The 19,899-nt window shown below is 39.2% G+C and overlaps 1 protein-coding gene across 2 annotated transcripts in view; it reads right to left on the bottom strand.

Annotated features, from left to right (window-relative positions):
* ccdc18 (coiled-coil domain containing 18) overlaps positions 1 to 19,899 on the bottom strand; it is a 149,119-nt gene that overhangs the window by 65,291 nt on the left and 63,929 nt on the right. The window contains exons 13-18 of one of the 2 annotated variants that reach the window (XM_078560795.1): positions 13,119 to 13,229; positions 11,311 to 11,442; positions 7,967 to 8,106; positions 3,699 to 3,771; positions 3,387 to 3,503; positions 1,569 to 1,736 (exon numbers count right to left, since the gene is read on the bottom strand). In XM_078560795.1, coding sequence (XP_078416921.1) covers positions 1,569 to 1,736; positions 3,387 to 3,503; positions 3,699 to 3,771; positions 7,967 to 8,106; positions 11,311 to 11,442; positions 13,119 to 13,229 — 741 coding nt within the window. Of the gene's footprint in view, positions 1 to 1,568; positions 1,737 to 3,386; positions 3,504 to 3,698; positions 3,777 to 7,966; positions 8,107 to 11,310; positions 11,443 to 13,118; positions 13,230 to 19,899 lie in introns of both variants that reach the window. The other variant, XM_078560794.1, reaches the window with a different exon arrangement.

Raw genomic sequence — 19,899 nt, 5'->3', positions numbered from 1 at the left:
TGTATTTATTTCCTCCCCCACTTTTGCCCCTTGATTATTTAGTATTTTTGGAATGCTATTAGTGTCTTCTACCGTGAAGACTGATGCAAAGTATTTATTCAACTCCTCTGCCATTTTCTGGTTCCCCATTATTATTTCCCCAGCCTCATTCTCTAAGAGGCCTATGTTCACTTTGGCCTCTCTCTTCCTTTTTATATATTTAAAGAAGCTCTTACTGTCCATTTTTATATTACTTGCTAGTTTACCGTCAAAGTTTATTTTCTCCATCTTTATTTTTTGGTCATCTTTTGTTGGCTTTTAAAATGTTCCCAATCCTCTGGTTTACCACTAATCTTTGCAACATTGTATGCTTTTTCTTTCAATTTGGTACCATCCTTAACTTCCTTGGTTAACCATGGTTGGAAGCAATATCCCCTAGTAGCTTTCTTTCATCTTTATAATTATTTACAGTTTTAATCTTGTCTGTAAATTCAGACACCACTTTATCTAGTCCCATATCCAAATTATGACTGTACACAGTAAACAGAAGCTACCCGAAACAGATCTCTGTGGAACACTGTTACCTACTTCCAATCACTCCAAGAAACTGCCCTTAACTCCTATTCCTTGCTTCTTCCATTCTGCCATCCAATTTTCTACCCTCCCCTCATTCTAATTGTTTCCAATGGTCTCCTCTGTGCGAGCCTGTCAAAGACTTTCAGAAGGTCCATGTACTATTCCAGTACATTTTCCACCCTCAACCCCCTGACCATCTATCTCACCACCATCATATGTCGCTTTCACAAAGAACTCTACTGGGTTGGATGGATGGATGGCTCAGGTTGTGAACACAATTAAGAAACTGATATTATGCAATGGCAGCAGTATTGGTAAATACTGCCATACTTGCATCTTCAGTGCCTGGTATACTTCAAATGTTTGATAGACAAATTATGCAGCAATAGCTGATTGTCATAATCAGTAACCAAAGAAGTGGAACCTCAGTTCAAAGAATTTCTTCATGAGATCAGAAGAGGGTCGGGGTACCCCTGCCACCATACTCAGTGAGATCAGACACACTGAAATTAATAGGAACGTAGAAAATTGACCATTTGGGGTTCAAAATCAGGAGGTTCCAGAATATTTTCTCAATCAGGTTCATTCACGTTCTTGGCATTCTGGATATTGTGCAGTGTTCTTTGTCAGCAAGACTGAAAATATGGGCACAACCAGAAACTATGCCCTCCTCACTACATTCATGACTCCAACTCTGTCTATACAGTCATGGGGCCTAATATTAACCTTTATCTTCCCTTTTCATTTAGTATAGGTCGTAACTATACAATCAACAGGGCAGAGTTCACAGCAGGTGTCTATCCCAGTAGGATGTGATTCCAAGGACTGGAAGGTATTGTTCTGCTGGAGCTGGGATTTAATGATTCCATTAATGAACAAGCGCCTTTTCATGCTCTCGTCTTGCAAAAAAAATTGAAAGTCCCCTCCCAAGGAAAAGGTAGGATATCAGGTTATATCAAACAGATTATGCTACAAAAAAAAAAGATGGAAAAGTACACTTTGAAAATAATCACCTGTCTCTCTATCAGTGCCTGGTGGTCTTCCAGCTCTCCAATCCTAGCTGTCCCCTGCTGCAGCATTTGTTGATACTGTGCCAAGGTCTGTTGGAGTTGCATATTCTGCTCATTTGTTTCCTTCAGATTGATTGTAGATATCTTCACCTCTTTCTGCAGGCAATGTACCTTCCAAAAATAAAATTCAAGAATTCTTGATAGTGTCCTGATTAATTGTGCACTTATGCCAGTCTTTAGCCCCCCCACCTCTACAATCATAGAACGATACAGTTACAAATAAAAAACATACCTTTCACCTCATCAATTCAGCACTGCTTTTCTTCATAAGTCCCCCAATCTAAAGCCACTCTCCCCATTGTTTTCTATGCAGAATTTAATATTCTTCTTCTAATTCTCTTAAAACTAATTTGCTTCAACAACTGTTCATTACAGAAATCCATATGCTAAATATCCACAGTGTAAAGAAATCTTTTTATAATATCAACATTAATTCTTTTTGATGATTAGCCCAAAACTGTGAACCCTCATTCTCACTTCAACAAACAATGAAAATAATTCATAATTTGCATTAGTTAAGTAATCTTTCATAATCAAGAAGCTAGCTTGTCAAGTGATCCCTTGAGACCTTCTGAGCTCCAGTAAAACTTAAAAGTCCCAACATCTGAAGTATTTTATATTGTAACTTAAACCCCAATTCCTGTAGGTCCCATTAAATCTTAATTTTTTTACATTGTTGCAATAACAGGTTATCCAAAAACAGACAATACTCCAACTACGGCCAAAGGCCTTATACAAGTTAACATTCCCTCCTTGCTTTTGTAGCCTGTTTATTTGCAAAGCTATGGATATCTTTATCTCCTTGTCATCTTTAAGGAACTTTATATCTCAAAGCTCAGGTACTCAATGTAGAATATTAACAATATAAGGTGTATTTCTTTTCCCTAATTTTGCATCCAAATGTATTACCTCATATTTTTCTACAATGAACTACTGCCTTCCTCTGCCTATCTTTTCATCCCCCTACTCTATCTTTCCACAGCCTTATACGGTCATTGCAATTGCCATACCTCCCCCGCATCTGGTGCCAGTTAATTTTGATGTTGTTCCCTCAGCTCCTAAATCCAGATTACTTCTGGCTATATTTGGTGAATTTGATTCTTCTCAAAGGCTTATGGTTGGTGGAACAGTCAGAAGAGATAATAAGACACATTATATAAATTTATAATATAAAATTAAAGCTCAGAACACTTTCCTCTCCCCATTCCTCTTTTCCAACCAATCCCTTGTGTTATTTTCTGCCATTGTCAATTTTCTTTTGGACTTGAGAGAGGATAATTGGCTCTTATGGAAGGAAACTGTAAATTATCTTCTGGGCAAGATACCAGATGAGTAAGACAGATGAAAGCGAGAGAAGATCTTTTACAAAACAGTATTGAATAGATAAATAATAGACAATATGTGGATAGCATCTTGTTCATAAATATTACACTACATACTCAAATGCATGAATTATGAGTCAGCTTTAGGAAAAACTGTGCACATTATTTTATACAATTGCCATTTGGTGCAATGACTCACTTGGAACAATCCATAAAAATGACTGGAAAGGAAAAACAATACTTAAATTTGGCTTTTCGTCTGCCAATTAGAATCAACTGTTTAATCTAATACATATTTCAGATTTTCGGCAAGCTGAAGAAAGAAAATAGCCAGTTTTGCTCTGAAAATAAACACAAACACGTTCTGGAGTCCTGAAGTGAAGTCTGGCAAAAAGAATATTCAACTTTGATAGCAATACATAATACTAGCATAATTTACCTCTTCAGACTTCTTTCTTAGCTGTTTCTCTTGCTGTTCCCTGTTATCTTCAACTTGTTGCAACTGCATTTTCAGCTCTTCCTTGCAAATCACCAATGCAGTTTCCAGCTCTTTAACCTGTGTTTAATCAATAAAACAGTGAAAATGTAAAAAATCTGAAAACTTGCTATTAAACATTACTGACTTTTAAACGCACAAATTTCATGAAATAGTCACCCAATTTGAAGTTACTAATTAATACTTTTTTTTAATCCATTTACTATCTACAAAATAGAGATGTTAAATTAAGAGTAAAGGCTAAAGTTTACAGACTTTGGAAGTTTCTTCTTCTATTTGATTTTGTAAGGCTTTTAATGCAGTATCACTTCTTTCCTTTTGTTTCTTTGTCTCCTAGAAATATAAATAAAACATGTTAAAAACTATGGTGGCATAGAATAGATAACGTCAACATTACAAACCTGCTAAGGACAAGAGTTTTACTCAGGTAAGAAATAAGAAAAATAACCAAGTATCGGAAAGTTCACATAAACATTTAGTTCTGTTGCTAATGCAAATTTCCTTTTAAACTTTTGACCATATTATGAACAGAAGCTTCTTCTCTGATTTCATGCTGTGAATAGATCAATTTACATATCTGTGTGATACTTCTGAGTAAGTCATAAGTTGGCTGGTCTCCTCCTTAGATGAATTAGCTATCAGGTCAACAAACTCTCCTTAGCCATGGCTGTTGCGATGTACAACACAAGCATAATGATTTGGAAGTAATTTGTGATTATTAGAGGTCTGTAATCCGAACCCTTCAAGTAAGTTAGCATAATTGCTGCTTTACAATGAAACAAGACAATCGTAGGTTTAGCAGTACAATGGAAAATATTCCCAGGTTTGTGACTGACACAAAGATTTATTAGGTATTAGGGCTATGGAGGAGACTCAATAACTACAAACAGAACTTGGTGCAGAAGGCATACTGAGGTACCACATATGTACTTTGCATCTGTATTTACCAAGGAAGTTGCTACTGAAATGATAGTGAAAGACAAGGTAGTTGATGTACTGGATGGGCTAAAAATTCATGAAGTGGCAGTTTTAGAAAGGCTGCTTGTATTTAAAAGTATTATGAACTGTGAGGAGGATAGTGATAAACCTCAAAAGGACATAGACAGGTTGGTGGAATGAGCAGGCCCATAGCAGATGAAACTTAATTCAGAGAAGTGTGAAGTGTGAAGTGAGACATATTGGTAGGAAGAATAAGGAAAAACAATAAAAAAATAAATATAACAATTCTAAAGGGGTTGCAGGAACAGAGACACCTGTTGAAGGTGGCAGGTCAGGTTGGTAATAAGGTTAAAAAGGCACATGGGATCCTGGGCTTCATAAAGAGAGGCATAGGTTACAAAAGCAAAAAAGTTATGAAGGGCCTTTATAAAACACTGATTTGGCCTCAACTGGAGTATTGTGTCCAATTCTGGGCAGTGCGATTCATGAAGGTTGTAAAAGCTTTGGAAAGGCTGCAGAAAGGATTTAGGAAAATGGTTCCAAGGATGAAGGATTTCAACTGGGCTGATTGCTGGCAAGTAACATTCGTGTCACACAAATGCCAGGCAATGACCATCGCCATCAAGAAAGAATCTAACCATCTCCATTCAATAGCATTATCATCGCTGAATCCCCCACTATCAACATCCTGGGAGTTACCATTGATCAGAAATTGAACTGAGCTAGCCACAGAAATACCTCCTGTATTCCCAAAGTATGTTCGCCATCTACAAGACACAAGTCAGGAGGGGTGATGGAATACTCTTCATTTGCCTAGATGATTGTGGCTCCAGCAACACTCAAAGAGCTTGGTACCATCCAGGACAAAGCAGCCTACTTGATCGGCACCCCATCCAACATTCAATCCCTCCACCACAGACGCAGAATGGCAGCAATGTGAAAATATACATAATGCAACTACAGCACTCACCAAACCTCTTTTGACAGCACCTTCTAAACCCGTGACCTCTACCACCTAGAAGGACAAGGGCAGCAAATGTATGGGAACACCACCAGCTGCAAGTTTCCCTCCAAACCACGCCATCCTGATTTAGAATTATATCACCATTTCTTCACCGTCATTACATCAAAATCCTGGAGCTCCCTTCCTGACAGCACTGTGGGCATATCTGCACCAGATTGACTGCAGCGGTTCAATAAGGTGACTCACCACTACCTTCCTCATGGGCAATTAGGGATGGACAACAATTGCTGGCCTTGCCAACAATGCCCATATCCAGAGCACTTGGATTAGGCAGCTAAATAGAGTAGAGATACTGATCAGTTATGATCTCATTGATGGTGGCTTGAGGGGCAGAATGGCTTAATCTTTTTCCTATGTTTCCATTTTTCCAAGTCATCACAACTGTACGGGACAGGCAGGAAGGACCAGCTGGTCTTTATCGGTCTGATGTTTTTCTATGTTCATAACGCCATGAAAGCATTATCATCGCTGAATCCCCCACTACCATGGTAACACGATATACAATTTTTATTATGCAAGAGCAGCATGGCCAGCAGTTTTTCTAGTGCTTTAATTTTTTGGTGCTGGATATGCTGATTCGGGTTGTTACACTTCATTGCACAGGAAACCAAATGCAATATTTCCAAGTTTGCTGATGACACAAAACTGGGCAGGGTTGTGAGTTGTGAGGAGGATGTTGTGTGTGTGGACAAACACATGGCAGATGCAGTATAACGTGGATAAAAGTGAAGTTATACACTTTGGTGTGAAAAAAAGAAAGGCAAAATGTTATTTAAACGGTGATATATTGGGAAATGTGGATGGCCAAAGCACATTCTTGTACACCGATCAATGGAAGTAAACAGGCAGGTGTAGCAAACAATTAGGAAGGCAAATGGTATGTTGGCCTTCATTGCAAGAGGATTTGAGTTCAGAAGTAGGGGTGTCTTACTGCAGTTATACAAGGCCTTGGTGAGTCCACACCTGGAGTTCTGCGTGCAGTTTTGGTCTCCCTACCTAGGAAAGGATATACTTGCCATAGAGGGAGTGCAGCAAAGGTTCACTAGGCTGATACCGGTGATGGCAGGACTGTCGTATGAGGAGAGATTGGTTTGACTGGGCCTGTATTCACTAGAGTTTATAAGAACGAGAAGGAATCTGATTGAAACGTATAAAATTCTAACAGGGCTAGATGTTTCCCCTGTTTGGGGAGTCTAGAACCAGGGGCCACATTCTCAGGATATGGGGCAGGTCATTTAGGACTGAGATGAGGAAAAATTTCTTCACTCAGAGGGTGGTCAACCTGTGGAATTCTCTACCACAGAAGGCTGTGGAGGCTGGGTCACCAAGTATATTCAAGAAAGAAATTGATAATTTTTTGGATATTAGGGGCATCGAGGGGTATGGAGAGAAAGCAGGAATATGGCGTTGAGTTAGAGGATCAGCCATGGTCATATTGAATAATGCAGCAGGCTCGAAGGGCCGAATGGCCTACTCCTGCTCCTAGTTTCTATGTGAAGTTAGTTTTCAGAGGACTTCTGTAAAAGAAATCCTAGCATAGATGTATGTTAAAAGGCATAATTCAGAACTTTAACAATACATAACCATGAGTAAGGAAAGTCTCACTTCAAATAAAAGCTATTTCAGACTCACCAGCAATTCAGCTGGACATAATTCACATCATTAGTCTACTGCATTTGTTGCTCCCAATGCGGTCTCCTCTACGTTGGAGAGACCAAACGCAAACTGGGCGACCGCTTTGCAGAACACCTGCGGTCTGTCCGCAAGAATGACCCAAACCTCCCTGTCGCTTGCCATTTTAACACTCCACCCTGCTCTCTTGCCCACATGTCTGTCCTTGGCTTGCTGCATTGTTCCAATGAAGCTCAACGCAAACTGGAGGAACAGCACCTCATCTTCCGACTAGGCACTTTACAGCCTTCCGGACTGAATATTGAATTTAACAACTTTAGATCTTGAACTCCCTCCTCCAACCCCACCCCCTTTCCGTTTCTTCCCCCTCCCTTTTGTTTTTTCCAATAATTTATATAGATTTTTCTTTTCCCACCTATTTCCATTATTTTTAAATTTATACCTTTTATGCCGTTAGTCTTATTTCACCCCACCCCCACTAGAGCTGTACCTTGTGTGTCCTGCCATCCATTCTTAATTAGCACATTCTCTTAGATAATATCACCACCTTCAACACCTCTTTGTTCTTTTGTCTGTGACATCTTTTGATTATCTTGCTTGTCCCTACAACCACCCCCACCCCCCCGCCCCTCCACCTTAAACCAGCTTATATTTCACCCCTCTCCTAATTTTACTCAGTTCTGTTGAAGGGTCATGAGGACTCGAAACGTCAACTTTATTCTTCTCCGCCGATGCTGCCAGACCTGCTGAGTTTTTCCAGGTAATTCTGTTTTTGTATTATTATTTTGTTTTTATAATTCACATCATTACACTTTAAATGCTTTAAAAACATTGACATATGCTAAATCTTTTTATAAAGTTAATATCTAAGCAATCCCCAATTAATTGAAACAGTTAAACAAGAACCATTAAAATTTTATTTTTAAAGCTTGCCTGTCTGGTTTCCTCGAGTAAGAATTCCAATGATTCAATTTTGCTTTGCTTGGCATAGATCTCTTCGTGAACAGTTGATATTGTTTGCTTTTGTTTTCTCAACTGTTGCTGTTTCTCTTCCAGTTGACTTTCAAGCTTAACAAAAAAGAAAATACTTGCATTTGTGTGTGTCTTTCATGGCATCCTAAGGCCATCTGGGAACTGTATCAGCAGAAACAGATAGCTAGACATATTCTCCACTTGGGTTCATTACAAATGCTTGACCGAACTCCAAGGCACACAAACGCATTAGCTCAGCAAGGGTCTGTTTTGACAACTAGAAGTGGAGTGTTTACTTTGATTGAGTGAAATCTTTGAGGTTATAATAAGTTATTCTTTCTTTGATCTCTTTTGTCAATGTAAGTATGTTTATTTGGACAAGATTAAGAAAATTGAAATGAGATAAAACTTCTGTTATTGATACTATAATGGGCTGTCTGATTGACACTTTTATAGAGTTCTAAGAACAGCAATTTTTTTTTATCACAGCAGACTTCTGAATGAATGTTTTTTCTCCTAAGTATGTCAATGCTTGCCATTGTTATAACATGGCTCATTGGTTCTGTACATAAAGCATACTAGGTAAGTGGACATGCAAGGGGCACGGGCAAGACCTTTGAACTAACCTTTTAAATGGTTCCCAATGGTTCACAACTCCTCTGAGGGCTGTGAGCCAGAAGTTATGGAGAAGGTCTATGCAAATTGCAGGGGGCTATTCCCATAATGGAGCTGGCCAGATTGGAAGAAGTGGTTGCTACCTGCACCCTTATCTTGTGCTGGCGAAAACTGTCAGCTCCTTGAATCCCGGAATTGGGTTCAGCCGCCATTTTTAAATAGCTCCAGACTCAGCCTAACTCTGCGATAATCCAGCCCGATGTATCTTTAGGGCAGTAGTTAGGAATGGAACAACACGAGAGCACCGCCGCATTTGTGAAGTCTGGAGGAAAGACATTTGACAAGGATGGAGAGTCAAAGAGGGCAGGGAACAAGAGGATGGAGCAATGGTTCATAAACACTGTCCGACTTAAAAAGTTCTAAGGTGGTTCCTGAATTTCAACTACGATAATTTTAGGAAAGATTGTTAACCTACAGGGGAACAAAGTATGAACATGCAGAACTTCTTTGTTGCTGGACAAATGTAAGGAACTGATAAAAATTTGAAGGACAAATTGAAAAATGTTTAAAATACAGGTACCATATTTTTATGGCTGTAAACTCCAGCCACTCATTAATTTCACTTCAAGAAAAAAAGATTACCTACATCCCCATTATCTCACAAAACCTGCAGTAAATTGCAGAACAGAATCAATAGATTACAGTTTAATGGATTCACAAAAGAAAGATGCCTGAGTTATACTGCTGAGTTCAAGCTTAAAAAGTGCAGCTGAGGAAATGGAATCAGAACGACAGATCATTTCAATGAGATGAGAAGAGGACTTTGCCAGTATAAAAATACAAGTTAAGACTAGCATGAAAGGAAGAATGATAACTGCACTAATCACCGCAAGTAGCTAAGACTAGGAAAAAAAATTAAGTGAAGCTTGGGTTTCAGCATGATGTGTAAACGAGTGTTCTGTATGGATAAAGGTAATAGCTATAGCAAAAAAGTTGATCAATGGCACTTTCAAGGGTGGTCCCATATGACATTACAAGTTCATTAGACATACAGCTCTGTCAAAAATTGGACACTGCAGGTCAACAGTACCCTGACAACCAGCAAAAAAAGTCTTACATCACACAGATATTAGTATCATCACAGCAACATTGATAGACAGCACAGGCAAATGGATCTTTGCTATCCTGCCAAACTGCACTGTTGCCTGCAGAGGACTGAAATAAATTGGAATCACTGTGATGGACAATGCAAAACCTGTTATCCAAGCATCAAAGTACAACTAAAGCCTGTGATAACTTTCACAGGTACAGCCACACCTTCTAAAATAAAATATGCCTCATTGTGGATTCTGTTACAGCCTACAAACTAGGTACTGCAAAGGCATGTACAAACTATCTGAAAATATATGCGGATATAGGTTTCAGATGCTCACAAAAAGAAGTTTCAGAATTTACACGCCTTCAAAAGTGCTTTAAAGCATTTTTGAAAAAATGGATAAGCAAAAATGAACATGGTTTACTTGTGCAGGCCACATTAGATGGGCAATTATGGGATTGTACACCAGTGCATTCCTACTACATACATAGTACTTAACTGTAGTGGTTTGCAAAGCAGAACCCTTGTCTGGTGGAGACACTAACAACTGCTGACTCATTCATCAGCAATTCATGGGACTCTTAAATGACAGCAACAGCAACTTCAACAGGTTCAGTTTTTCCAATGTAAAAGAAACTAACATTTCTATTTTCTTTAAATAGACTTGCTAATGTCCTAAATTCCAAGTATTTTAAGTTAATACAATTTTTTTCCTATTCTACATTTTGACATGGCAATAGTTTATGATTATTGTTGCAATCAGATTTACAGAAAAAAAAGAGTAGCTATTAAAGGAAGAGAGAAGCGTACAGTTAACGACTGCAAATGAGTATCAGCCACATCAGCTTCTTTGAAATGAAAACAGAAATCATGGCCTGTAACTATAAAAAAGGCATCATTGTCCTCAGACAACTCCTAGTGGACATTTTAAGAGCAGCATTCCTTCAATGAGTACAGCCTCAATTTTACAGTTCTCAATCTAAAAATAAGTCCTTTTTTATTTTTAAAATTCCCACATATCAACATTAGAAAACTTGGGAATCAAACTGTCAGACTATGCTAGCGACAATTATCTACATATAACTAAGTAATTACAGTAAAATCTTTGTTATCCAGCATGCTCGAAAAATGGGTGCTGCTGATCAATCAAAAATGCCAATTAACGGGGAGTTATATTACTCTAGACACAAGACAAGGTTCTGCTCTGTGCTTGGGAGGTTGAGGGGAGAGGGGAAGCAGCTGGGCAGTCAAGGGCCCCAGCAAAACCACCACAACTGACACCATGATTTTCAGACCGGCTTTTAAAAAATAATAATTTGAGCTGTCAGTTTCACTGACAGTTGCTCCAAGCAGTATAATCTTTTTCAGGTACAATAACCAAACCTGATCGAATAATTTAATAATTTCATTGTAAAGCCTAAGAACAGCTTCTGCAGATTTACAATCTATTATTATTATTAGTTTTTTTAAAAGAGCATATTATCTGAAAACCAAAAGTGACCAGCTTTTTAGGAAGCTGTTAGAAATTCCAGTTACTAAAGAATTCTAGTTGGTAGAGTGCAGATAACACAGTTAGAACATAAGCTTACAATTTCAATCTGTTTCTCGAGTTCATGACACTGTTCAGTTTGAATCTTCTTGATATGTTCACGTGCAACGATATTTTCCTGATGTTGCTCCTCAATGAATTTTTCCAATTTGATAATTTCTTCATTCCTTTCCTAGTATTTTAAAGGGAAACAGCAGTTAAAAATATCAAAGTTGTGGGCATTATTGAAAATATCTTTTAATTTTCTATACAAGAAACGTAACATTGTTCTTTGAATGTTTCACATACAAATCATGCAATTGAAGGGAAGGAGGAAAAGTGAAAGACATATTTTCTAATCACGATTTGTATATTTACTTAACTGACCAGGGATAATCCACCTCAGAAAATCATTTCTAGCTTTTGTTTTCAAATCAGTAAAGGCATCTCATCATGTTTGAATATAAAATTGTTCCACGTTTAGCACTTCAAAATAATGTATTTGGTGTCTATTTTTAGCCAAAGCCCTTTTTTTGTTTAATTCATTATTAGGTTGCAGGCATACCTGACGAGGTCAGCATTTAATTGACCATCCTTAGTTCACAAATGGTGGTGGTGGCCTTCTTGTACCATGATGGAGGTGTGCCCACAAAGCTGTTAGTATGGAGTTAGAGGATTTTGGCCCATCAACATCGAAGGATCATCGATATGTGAACCAAGTCACGGCTGAGTGCAAATTGAATTTGGAGGTATGGTGTTCCCATACACCAGCTGCCACTGTCCTTCTAGCTAATAAAGCTTATAGGTTTGGGAGGAGCAAAAGGTTGTGGTTATAGTGCACCCGATACAGCCACAGCGGAGGGGATGAAATTTAGGATAGTGATGCCAATCAAGCAGACTGCCTTGTCCTGGATAGATTTACATTTCTTGAGTGTTGGTGCACATGCAACCATCCAGGCAAGTGGAGAGCATTGAATTACACTCTTGACTTCTAGATGATAGAAAGTCTTCAGGGAGTGAGAAGGTGAGCCACACACTCCTGAATACTCTGACCCACACTGGTAGTTACAGTATTTATGTGGCTAATCCAGCTGAGTTTCTGCTGATCCTCTCCTCCCCTCAAAGATGTTGATGTCAGGGGACTCAATGAAATTCAAACTGAGTACCAATAGGCAGATTATTATAAGTGCTGCTTGATAGCACTGTTGACAATTCCTTTCATCATTTTGCTAATGACTGGGATGGGCTATTAATTGGTGGGGTTGGATTGGATTTTCCTACTTTTGTGAACATAACATAACTGGGCAATTTTCCACATTGTTGAACAATGCTAATAATTCTAAGAAGGAAATGTATTCTTGAAATTTTACGAGAAAATGCAAAGTATATTTTGATATGATTATATATATGATATGAAAACATAATTTAAGTGGCTTCCAGAAATTAAAAATGTTCACTCATTTGGCTGACAGATCTGCTAAATTTTTGATTTTCCAAGCTCTACGTGAAATGTAGTCCTTCCAAGGCACAACAGCAAAATGTTAAGGGAACTCAATTCAATGTTTAAATATTGGGATTGCTGAAAATACATTTTTTGGATTATAGCAAAACATGGTAAAAATTCAAAAATGTATGGGTTTTTTTTTTAAGAAAAACTCTCATTTTCAGTAAGCGTGGATCTCTGCATTACGGCCAAGATATTATGATTTTACAAATCAGATTTCACAGGACTTTTTCTGAAGTTTAAAAAGTTATCATATCTCACACAGGAATTAAGTCACTGCATTTCACTCTGTTGTTGAAAAATTATTTGAAAATCCATGTCAACATTACTCATTATTTGTTATTTAATTATTATCCCAATTTTACCTCAATGTCTTGTTCATGTTCAATTGCTTTTACTGCGTTGGTCGTGTAAGCAATGGTTTTCTCCTCCAACTGTTTCTCCACTGTGGACAGCTGCGATTTTGTTTTCCTTAGCTGTCAAACAGATGGGTAAGGGTATATTAAAGTATTCTGAAATAATCAATTTGTCATAGGATATGAACACAATAGCTAGATGACTAAGTCTGTTTTCCAGATAATTTAATTTAAATTTGGCTTTGTATTCAGACACACCCTCCCTTTACTTGTATTCCTTTTAAACTGATGTGCCACTTTTGACAAAACTTAAAGTTCACACACTGCTGCACACAATTATCTGAACCTTGTTTTAAGTGGTCAGAAAATTGTAGATTCCTGATTTCCAATATGCATGCACATTGGGTGAGGTTTCTAACTAGGGAGCATAGAGTCAAACAATTATCGTTATTTTATAATCAGAAACAGGGTTTAAAAAATCATCACAGGAGCCTTATATGTAGTTTATTCACACAACAATGTTATTATAGCTTGTTAACTATATTTAATTGTATGCAGGCAGTGAGCATTAGCTGGGATTTCACTTATGCTCCTATAAATAGGAAGCGATGGTTGGAGTTAGAAGGTGTGTGTTTGTAATGTGTATTTCTGTAAAGAAATACTTATAAATATGTAAAGATTGGCTCTAATTATATCCTTTACCACATGGCTTTTTGGAATTTTTGGTTGCTACTTTCTCCTTTAGAAGAACATTACACTTTTAGCACCAAGTCAAGGATTGATAACTGACCAGCTTGGTCCCTGATCAAAAGGCATTCAAGTCCACAGATAAAGACTTACTGCGTAACAGGTTACTGAAGCATCAGGCTTTGTTTATGGCTGACTTAACATTTGTTTTGATTGTAAAAATAATTATTTCCAAACTTTTGAGGATCCAAATATATCACAAAAATAATTAAAAACAAAAAACTGCGGATGCTGGAAATCCAAAACAAAAACAGAAACAGAAATACCTGGAAAAACTCAGCAGGTCTGGCAGCATCGGTGGAGAAGAGCACAGTTGACGTTTCGAGTCCTCATAACCCTTCAATAGGACTCGAAACGTCAATTGTGCTCTTCTCCGCCGATGCTGCCAGACCTGCTGAGTTTTTCCAGGTATTTCTGTTTCTGTTTTTGTTTTTGACAAAAATAATTAAGTTCTGCATCGTGTGCTTCCAAAATTCATAACTGCTACTCTAATAAAATTATCAACAATTTTGTGACTGAGAAAAAAGGAATATGTAACTGAGGAAATCTGAGACCAGGAGCGAGAAACTGAGTGAGACCCGCGGGGATAAATAAAGTGGTGGCAGAGAAGGCCTGAGACCAGGAGCGAGAGCTGAACAGCAGGGAAAAATAGAGCTAAATGGGAGTGGATTGCTCAGATCCAAGGGAAAGAAAAAAATCCAAGTGTGATATCATTGGAAAGCAGGTAAGTAATTGGTTAACGTAATACTCTAATTTCTCTCTGAACAAGGGCATTGGTTTGAACTAGGAGCCAGGAAATTAACATTTTCAATTGGGGTAAGCTTAACAGTAGTGAATTAATAATGAGTACTAGCAGAGCAGGTCTCGAGGCATTAACAGAAATTATGAGTTATACAAGGTACTAACTAAATTTTAAAAGAGGGAATAGAGTTTTATTTTAAGATCATGGATGAGCAGCTGAAACTTGTTGCTTGCAATTCCTGCCCCATATAGGAATTTCAGGACTTCATGTCTTGGACCACATGTGAAGAAGTGTATCCCACTGCTTGAGCTTGAGCCCCAAGTTTCTGAGCTTCAGGGACAGTTGGAGTCGCTGTGGAACATCAGGAAGAATGAGAATTTCCTGGATCATACGTTTTAGGAGATGGTCACCACACCAGCAAAGAGGGTTCAGGAGAGCAGGTGGGCGGCCAGTAGGAAGTGTAGGAAGAAGCAGGAAGTGCAGAAGTCTTCTGGCTGTGTGCCACTCTCAACCCAGTACTCAGGGTTGGAGACTGCTGGGCATGGCAGCACCTTGAAGGAGTGCAGCCCAGACCATGGCACCAATGGGCAAGGACAGCATGGGGGAAGAGGGGAAAGGGGCAAAACAGCAAAGAGTAGAAATGCAATTGTTGCAGGAGATTCTATAGTTAGGGGGATATACAGGCCTTTCTCTAACCATCATCATGAGTCCTGCATGATGTGTTGCCTCCCTGGTACCAGGATAGAGGACATCACAGAGAGGGTGCAGAATATTCTGCACAGGAAACAGCGTAAGCCAGAAGTCACGGTACACTTCAATACCAACAACATAGGATCTCAATACCTGATCTCTCTATGGTCAGACTTTCAGGAGCTAGGGAGAACATAAAAAGCAAGGCCTTCAATGTAGTAATCTCTGGAATAATCCAAAAGCCATGAAGTAGTGAAAGTAGAAATAGAAGATAAGAGAAGATCAAGTGGCTTAAAGCACAGTGCAGATGTGAGGGCTTCAAATTCTTGAGGCATTGAGACCAGATCTGAAGCAGAATTCAAAGGCAGGTATTCAAAGGGGATGGGTTGCATCTCAGCAGGAGTGGGATCAATGTCCTCGCAGGGAAGTTCAACCATATGGGTATAATGGAGAGTTTAAACTAAATTGGCAGGGGGGGGTGGTGAGCACTGGTGTTTAGAAGCAGAAAAGAGGAATAAAGGTGTATTAAGGAGCAAGTGTTGGATAGTACTAAAGAAGGAAGTAGTACCATATTAGATAGGAGATAGAGAGATAGCGGAGCAAATCTACAGAGAAATCAGAGAGATTTGCAGGGAAGAGAGAGTGGTGATGTTGAGGAGACTTTATCCCAATTGATATTTGGGTAACTAATGTTAACATCTGAGGATACGAATTAGGAGCAGGAGTCGGCCACTCCGTCCCTCGAGCCTGCTCTGCCATTCAATCAGATCATGGCTGATCTGAATGTAACCTCAACCCACATTCCTGCCCACCCCAATAACCTTTCACCCCCTTGTTAATCAAAGATCTATCTAACTCTGCCTTAAAAATATTCAAAGATTCTGCTTCCACCACCTTTTGAAGGAGAGTTCTAAAGACACTCAACCCTCAGAGCAAAAATTTCTCTTCATCTGTCTTAAATGAGCGACCCCCTTATCCCACATCTCATGAACAAATTTTAAAAATAGGCATTTAAATATAAAAATCCAGTAATATTGCCCAAGTCAAACTGATGTAGCTTCAATAAAGGCATACCACATGACCTCTAACTCTCTTCCATTCTGCTATGGAAATCCAAGACTTCAGAACTACTTGTTGCAACCCAAGACTTTTCTGGCTTGACAGGATGGCGGGTTCAAACTGCATCTTCTCCCAGCTCAGCTCCAGCTACAGCTAACAGCCCATAGCTACCCTAGGCTCTCTACAGTAACTCTAAAATACATTTTTTTCCTTTCATCTCAGGTTCCATTGTTCTTACACCTCTTTGAAACTCAAATTCTTTCAAATATAAAATCTTTCATGCCTCTATTTTGACTTTGCTTTCAGGTCAATAAAATATAATATCCCCTCTTCTGTTTACCTATGGAACTCCTGCAAGATGCAAACATGTTTATTTCCACCTCTGACTTCCCTTTGGCATTCAAACAAACTCTCAACTTATCTAAAAATGTAAATGTTAGATCTAACCTATTCACTTATACCTGAAACCTAACACTGCTATCCTTTTCATGTTTAAGACCCTCCAGACAAACTGTCTCCTAGTAACCTTGCTAGGTTAATTAAATCATTTACGCACACACACATTCTTTACAGAATAACACAATATTCCCCAAAAATATTAAAAGTATCACCCATGATTGCTGCAGAAGTTTTCATAAAAGCCCCCATTATTTCTTCCTTTATTTTCCATCCTACAGTGTAGTTACTGTTAGGGGACCTATAAACCACTCCCACAAGTGACTTCTTACCTTTGCTATTTCTTAACTCTACCCAACTGATTCTACATCTTGATCCTTAGAACTAAGGTAATCTCTCCCGATTGTACTAATGTCACCCTTAATTAACAGAGTTACCCACTACCTTTTCCTAGCTTCCTGTCCTTCAAAATGTCAAGTCCCTTTGAATATTCAGGTCCCAGCCTTGGTCACCGTGTGCCCATACCTCTTGAAATGGCTTTCATCTCTTTATTGCTATATTTATTTCTATCTGTGCTGACAATTCATCTGATTTGTTACAAATGCTATGCGCATACAGGATCAGAGCCTTTACTTCTGTCGTTTTGCAAACTCTGGCCTTATCAGCTGGTGCACTCTTATGTTTGTACGCTCTGTCCCTTCCTGCCCCACTCTGATTTTCATTACCCTTGTGACCTTGCTCTATTGATTGTCCTTTCCATTTAATTTACCACACCTTCCCTCACGTGATCCCTGCCACCACCACCCCCCACCCCTATATAGGTTAAAGTCCTCTCTACCACCCTAGTTCTACGACCCACCAGAACACTGATCCCAGCACAGTTCAGGTGAAAACCATCCCAACGGTACAGCTCCCACATCCCCTAGAACTGCTGCCAGTGCCCCATGAATCGAAACCCATCCTTCACATACAAATCTTTGAGCCATGCATTGAACTCCCCAATCTTATTTATCCTACACCAATTTCTTGTTCTCAGAGGTCATTATCTTTGAGATCTTCCCTATAAATTTAGCCCCTAGTTGCCCAGACTCCCTCTGTCATTAGTACCTACATGGACCACGACAACTGGATCCTCCTCCTTCTACTGCAAGTTCCTCTCCAGCCTCAAGGAGATCTCCCAAACCCTGGCACCGGGCAGGCAACACGACCTTCTGAACTTTCACTCTCAGCTACAAAAACACTGTCTACCTCCCTGACTATACTGCCCCCTCCTATCACTATGTTCCTATTTACTCCCCCTGCTTGAACGGCTTCCTATACCACAGTGCCATAGTCAGTTTGCTCATCCACCCTGCAGCCTCTGCTCTCATCCATATAAGCCGAAAGAACCTCAAACCTGTTGCGCAATTGCATGGGCTGAGGCTTCTCCACTTCTGCTTCCTTGATCCCCATACCTTCCTCACTTGCAGTCACACCCCACCCTATCCCTGACAACTGAGCAAATCAGAAGGCCTTATCCTAAGAGGTGCGACTGCCTTATGGCACAAAGTATTGAGGCAACTTTCCCCCTCCCTCACGCATCGCAGTGCCTATAGCATGGCCTCCAGCTCATTCGAGCCGTAGACACTTATTGCAGACATGGTTGCTGTGGATCACATTGGTGTCCAGAGTACCCACAAACTGCGGCTGCAACACATGCCTCGCCATCCTTATTTTGTTTAATTTAACTAATAAATTTTCTTAATTAATTTAATTAATAAATACCTCTTCTCACCACAACTTACCATACTAATTTAAACATTAGTAATACAATAGACCTTATCACTTAAAAATAAGACAGTAGACTCACCAGCTTCCTACTTCCATCTCTTAATTAATTAGAAGGTACTTAAGGGTATTTGAAATATTTTTATGTTTTTCTAATTTCCAGCTGTTTACACTTGCACCTTCATAGCAGTGTACTAACCTAGTTATTCACCGACACTCCCTAACAGCAGCTCACCATCCAATCAACTTATGGCTTTCCTGTGATGCCACTTTGATTTTTCTCTCTTGAAACTCAGTCAAATGGGCCAAGTGGACCAAGTCTCTGTGGAGGAACACTTGAGTAACAGTGATCATCATATCATAAGGTTCAGATTAGTAATGGGGAAGAGCAAGGAACAATCTAAAGTAGAACCTCTAAATTGGAAGAGGGCTAACTTCATTTGGATGATAGGGGATCTAGCCAAGGTAAAAATTGAATCAAAGACTGATATGAAAAACCGTAACAAAACAAAAAGGTGATCTTTAAGGAGATGTTGTTTCAGGAGGCAATGGGAGGAAGAAGTTAGTTACACAGCCGGGGTAATGACATGAAATGCTGCCTAAGAGGGTAGTGGGAGCAGAGACAATGATTTCAAAAGGTAATTTGCTGGGTCCTTCAGGGAAATAAACTTGCAGGGTTACAGGATACAGTGGAGGGGATTGGACTGACTGGATTGCTGTACAGAGCCGGCATGGACTGGATAAGCCAAATGGCCACTTTCTCTGCCGTTATGACTCTATGATGGCAATTTCAATAACATGGAAACCTTTTAATTCAGACTTGTATGATCTCGTTCGAGACCAGTAATGTATTTTTAAAAAAGAAATCCAAATCCCAGTTAACTACTCAAAGAATATAGCCACAAGGTCCATGGTTTAAAACAGATGTTTTACAATGCAAGAGTCAAACAAAGCTAACACTAAATACTATCTTACGTGGCAACCTATACTTTTCAAACCCAGAATCAACATAAGTTAAACATGAACTAGCAGGCAAATTTCAGTCAATTATAAATTATAAATTACACATTAAGTGGCAGATATAACAAAGGCAGATCCTAGAAATTGGCTTAGCAGTCCACTAAATATTTTTTTTTAAAAAATCATTCATGGGATGTGGGCTTCGCTGGCTGGGCCAGCATTTATCACCCATCCCTAATTGGCCTTGAGAAGGTGGTGGTGAGCTGCCTTCTTGAACCTCTGCAGTCCATGTGGTGTAGGTACACCCACAGTGCAGTTAGGGAGGGTGTTCCAGAATTTTGGCCCAGCAACAATGAAGGAACGATGATATATTTCCAAGTCAGGATGGGGAGTCATCAAGTTCAGTTAAGTCCTTCAAAACTTCTGTTC

This window comes from Cetorhinus maximus, chromosome 17 (genome assembly GCF_964194155.1).
Source record: "Cetorhinus maximus chromosome 17, sCetMax3.hap1.1, whole genome shotgun sequence".
Taxonomy (NCBI): Eukaryota; Metazoa; Chordata; class Chondrichthyes; order Lamniformes; family Cetorhinidae; genus Cetorhinus; species Cetorhinus maximus.
The sequence above is the reverse complement of the archived record's forward strand: the minus strand, read 5'-3'. Positions and strand labels throughout refer to the sequence as shown.